The sequence below is a fragment of the Ciona intestinalis genome, chromosome 2 (genome assembly GCF_000224145.3).
Source record: "Ciona intestinalis chromosome 2, KH, whole genome shotgun sequence".
Lineage (NCBI taxonomy): Eukaryota > Metazoa > Chordata > Ascidiacea > Phlebobranchia > Cionidae > Ciona > Ciona intestinalis.
The window spans coordinates 1,723,103-1,728,371 of record NC_020167.2 but is presented as its reverse complement, the minus strand read 5'-3'; the positions used below and the strand labels follow the sequence as shown (position 1 = coordinate 1,728,371).

The following is a 5,269-nucleotide window of genomic DNA, read 5'->3' as shown; positions in this document are numbered from 1 at the left end:
TAAAATATACGGTCCAGCTGGAAAATATTGTGTCTGAGGCAACCATATGTCTTATTACGTGAGACATAATGCTCTTCCGATAATTACAACTATATACATCGCATTAGGCCTTGTTTACTTTTGATCATTTTTTTTCGATTTTTATTGTACATAGCAGAGTCGTATAAACACCTATATTTCTATGGCTCTTGTACATAGGATTTCTTTGCAAATAATTTACAACAAGAGATCACAGATCTAATGAATGAACACGTTTTAAACTAATTAGCATAAGATAGTAGGGTGGGGGAAGATGGGAAACCTTTTTATTCCATTTTCTCGTCCCATTTGGTAGTAAACAAAGAACACTTTAATAAATCTAAAAATGTATATTCACAATCCCCATAGACCGTTGTTAATTGTTTAAAACACGATCATGATATTTGGATAATAGGTGCTAAAGGTTTCCCGTTACCCCCCACAATACTATACAGTATTTATAGATAAAACCATAGCATACCGAATTACAAATTGATATAACCATATCTTTACCAGTCAAAAGAGCGTTGTTAATTATTAAAAAACGATCAGGAAATATATAAAACATACTATATGCTAACGATATCCATCTTACACCACAGTACTATATACCTATTATGTAAGCGTAGACAACACCAAGCAATTTCCACTGTGGCGTTAGCATTGCTGCAAGACCTGCAATTACTGCACAAACAACATAAACGGAAGCAAGACTGAATCTTCTGCATGAATCTTCCCCAAACCTTGAACCGTAAGCCATGATTTTTTCACCAAAAACAGCGCCAAGTATTCTGCCAATAAAGGAGGCAACCCCGTATACAGTTAATACCCAAGCACCGGTTGCAGACGGAATATCGATACTTTCCATGTAATCGATCTGCAAGAAATATTGGGATAGTAAAATGTTGTACTTGCCAATCCCATAATTAAAGGGTATTTAGAAAGTCCTTACAAGAAACACGGTGGGTAGAAAATAGCTCACGCCCCAACATAAAGTTGCAAACAACCACAAATAGAAAAAGGTGTTTTACACAAGGTTATAAACGCTTCACATCTGTTTGGCCTGCCGATCGTTATCGTATAGCGGAGTTTTCTGGTAAAACACAATAAAAAAGTCTAGCAACCTGGCGTTAGTTTGAATATACCTTCACGTGGAGATGTGTTTATTACTGCCGGTTTGAATGTTGCTACACATGGTATGCCAATCACAAATATGATTGACGCAAATATTTGAATTCGTCGGCGCCATCCGTATCTTGTAACAATAACTTCGGATATGACATTGGATAATAATGAGCCTGTAAAAAACAAAGGTTATAAGTTAGCTATTTTGTATTATGTGTAAGCATCACAACAACGTTTTACCGAACGACATTCCGCTTGATGCAAGTCCAGTTGTTAGAGCTTGATTCTTGTTTGGAAAGTATGCGCCAACCAACACCACACCCGAGTTAATGATGAGGTTGAAGCATATGCCAAATAAAACGCTGTGAAAAAATATGACAAATGAGAAGTTTCGAGGGTAATTTTAAAGACGCTCTTTCAGCTGCATATATATGGTAGGTTGGGAGAAGATGGGACACCTTTAGCACTTAATATTCAAATATCCTGATCGTGTTTTAAAAATTAACAATGGTCTATTTACTCTATTGGGAGTCGTGAGGATACGGTTTTATAATTCTTTGAATGTTCTTTGTTTACTACGAAATATGACCAGGAAATAGAATGAAAAGGTGTTCCATCTCCCCCCACCCTACTATATATCTGCTTTATGTGTCCTAACCTGTAAGTAAGAAACATCAAATACAGATTACGAACAAATGACGTTGCTACCAAAGCAGCCGAAGCTCCAATTACCCCAATCAACGCAACATATCGCGCACCAAGACAACTTTGTATTAGAATGTTGCTCACCGGTGAAAACCCCACCGAGAAAGCGATTACCAGCGATCCAATCCACCCTGAAAGAACAAGCTGGAGACTAGAGTAAAGGCTCAAAGGTATTGCGGAATTCTGTATACTTGCGACACATAAAAAAAACCTTTTGCATCTGTGCCAATTATCATGCAAATAAGGCGTTATACACTAATGCGGGTCGTTTAATTATTTCTGAAACATAGGCTATATTGGTATAGTAACCATGTCGCTCTCATACCTATATACAGGACGCCATGGTAGTAATTTATGCTATACTGAAAATTGAGAAAATAAACGTGCGGAAGGCGTCGACATTTTTAATATTTGCTACTGTGCCACGTAGGTTCTGCCCACTGTAGCCTATATTTTATGAATTTACAAATACAGTATACCTATTCAAATGGAAACTGCAATACCATCAACGAAAAGTATATGGGAAAATAACTAGAGTTTATGCGTTAGTTTAGTTTACCTGATTCGAATCTCGTGGCATTAAGTTCATCAAATAATGAGGACACGATTGTACCAAAACTTGCTATTTCCAGACTAGGTGCTGCATGTAGAAAGAAAGTTGCCACCACGATCACCCAGCCCCATCGCTAAATAGATATCGTGTAAAAAAAACTGTTCAAAAATCGAACTGTTTCAGGGCTAACCTTTTTCAGATTGGTCTTTATACGTTGGAGCACAGAGTGATTATGTTCGATATCATTTTCATCGACTGCAATTAATTGCAAGTTTCGTTTTATCTAAACTCAGTCTCAATTTTTAACTCTCACACTCACCCATGATATATATTTGAAACACAGTTTTAGGTCGATATGCTACTGATTCTTACTTACCTATACTTAAACTGTTATCCCTAAAAGTGCCACGAATCATATTGCGCAGTACAGTAAACATTATGCGAGCCATTCTGCATGGTTAACCCGCAGGTCTATGCACGAATGCGTGTCGTTTTAAAGAGCACATGAAGAAAGCAACAGACTTCAACCAAAAGCGCATAGAGTCAGTGTTTTACTTGAAACGAAAAGCGGCCTAAAGTGTTTTTTGAGTTAGTGTTGGGACATACTCGGTTTTAATATCGAGGTTCTATACGAATTACTTTTTACAAAAACAAAGTATATATAAGTCACCACTTCTTTAGTCTGTAGATCTCATTTTATTTTTGAACTAACCCTATAAAGCAATATTGTAGTACGTTGCAGGTAACCGGAATACAGTCGTGTGGAGGTTGACGTAAAATAAAAGGGAGAATCAATGTGGTTAATGCACAAGAGATAAAGAGTCCACCACACATAATATGCACGAAGGTGTGATCAGTCGACGTCATGCAAGTCGCCACAATAATAAATTTCCACTGTGGGATTAGCATTGTTGCAAGACCTGCAGTTATTGAACAAACAATGTAAACGGAAGCAACACTAAATAGTCGGAATAAATCCTTCCCAACCTCATAACTGTATATAGCTATAGTGGAGCGGTTGACTGTTCTTCGAGCAAACTATGTAGACCCTACTTTCACGTGTAAAATATTCTTAAAGTGGCTGTACACAGTATCCAGCATGCGAATTCGTGCAAACCCATTTCTGAATTCCGCGTGCGGAAGCGAAATCTGGACAAAACGGACGAATTGCGGATACTTTGTACAGCCACCTTTACTCGGTACTGCTTTCGCATGTGTGCTTTATTCTACAAAAGCCATTCTGTTGTGAAAGATCAGTGTTATCTTTCATACTCTTGCTGTCCATACATTTGTTCGTAGCTTAATGCCTCTCGTTTATTTACCTAATATACTGAATGTCAAGTTAGTCCTAGCGTTATGAAGTCCCTACAACAACTGTTGAACCAAAAATTAACTATAAGGTCTTGTGCAATAACTCTTTATTCCCCAAATATGACAACTTCCCAATTCTGTGGCATATTCGTTTTAAAATTGTTTAAGGTTTCATCTGTTTTTTCTTCACAGATAATCGAAGTGTTGACAGTGGATTCTTCATCAGTTAATTTCACCATTTCATGGCTATCATCTGGGTCTTTACAAAGCAAAACTGAATCAGAAGTGTCATTGTTCGAATTCTCACGACCCAGGACTCCGTGGTCAATTTTCAAAAACGGCAGCAACCGGTAAGCGCTTGATAACTGGCACCATGAAATAAGTTTGTGTTCTAACAATGCTAATAGATGCGGGCATGGCCACCATGTACTTGTCCAAACATGACACTGACACGAAGGGAATTCGCTCTCAGAACCAAGGCACACAATAAATACAAGTAAGCCACATAGACTGTTGACACGAAAAGTTTTTTCATCAATCTGGAAACAAATCCATTTACTAAATATATTTATAGGGGGGTAAGATGGGATAATGTAAGCACCTAAATTTTGTATTTTCTAATATTGTGTTAAATAGTTAACAACGCTCTTTTAGAGTCGTTGGGTTACACAATTCTGTAAATAACCTTTGTTCACTACCAAATGAAACGAGAAATGAAAACATGTCCCAATTTACCTCACCTACTATATCTCAAACAGTAACATACATTTATAAAATAACGATTCGGCCTAGTTTTTAGCACATTTTAACTTGACATGGATAAAGTAACGTTTTCTAATTTGATATTTGTTATTGTGATTAAAGAGATAAATAAAAAATATGTTTTGTTGCATTACCTTTTTAATGAGATCTTTACCAAAGTCATGAGCCACAGGTAGTTGTGACAAGCAATGTTGGGTGAATTCCTGTGGTCGGTTTTGCAGATAAGGAGAAATATTGTTTGAACAGGTTGTGTTTTCCGCATATGATATGAGGTTCAACTCAACATACCTAACATATAAGATATAGTTGTTATCATGTACATTTTTACCAAAGCAATTAACACAAAGACACTAGTATTTCTTAAGACAGAGAAAAAGCTAAAAAGCTTTTGTTTGAGATATAGTAGGTGAGGTAAATTGGGACATGTTTTCATTCTCGAATTTCTCGTTTCATTAGGTAGTAAACAAAGGTTATTTACAGAATTGTATAACCTAACGACTCTAAAAGAGCGTTGTTAACTATTTGAAACAATATTAGAAAATACAAGTATTAGGTGCTTACATTATCCCATCTTACCCCATATAAATATATTTAGTAAATGGAATTTTTTTAGTGTCCTTGTGGTAATTGCTTTAGTAAATTTCCTACAATATAATTTCACACACAAAGTATTAGTTATACATTCCCCTAATGTTTAACAATTTCCAATTTATTAAAGCTATAACTATTAAAGAGAAAACACATATAATTAATTACCAATCTCTTTAAATAGAACATGAAAGTAACTAAAAAGTT

At 36.1% G+C, this 5,269-nt stretch overlaps 2 protein-coding genes across 2 annotated transcripts in view; both read right to left on the bottom strand.

The window, feature by feature from the left end:
* Positions 1 to 415: 415 nt before the first annotated feature.
* LOC104265451 (monocarboxylate transporter 14-like) lies at positions 416 to 3,759 on the bottom strand. The gene is made up of 6 exons (XM_026840519.1): positions 2,592 to 3,759; positions 2,408 to 2,534; positions 1,802 to 1,979; positions 1,384 to 1,505; positions 1,164 to 1,316; positions 416 to 895 (listed from the first exon to the last, which is right to left on the bottom strand). Exons 3-6 carry the CDS (start codon positions 1,816 to 1,818, stop codon positions 786 to 788), a joined length of 402 nt encoding a protein of 133 aa, XP_026696320.1. The 5' UTR covers positions 1,819 to 1,979; positions 2,408 to 2,534; positions 2,592 to 3,759; the 3' UTR covers positions 416 to 785.
* Positions 3,760 to 3,801: 42 nt separating this feature from the next.
* LOC100177403 overlaps positions 3,802 to 5,269 on the bottom strand; it is a 7,584-nt gene continuing 6,116 nt past the window's right edge. The window contains exons 13-14 of the mRNA XM_009859269.3: positions 4,609 to 4,762; positions 3,802 to 4,251 (exon numbers count right to left, since the gene is read on the bottom strand). Of these exons, the coding sequence (XP_009857571.1) occupies positions 3,820 to 4,251; positions 4,609 to 4,762 (586 nt within the window). The 3' untranslated portion in view covers positions 3,802 to 3,819. The remainder of the gene's footprint in view (positions 4,252 to 4,608; positions 4,763 to 5,269) is intronic.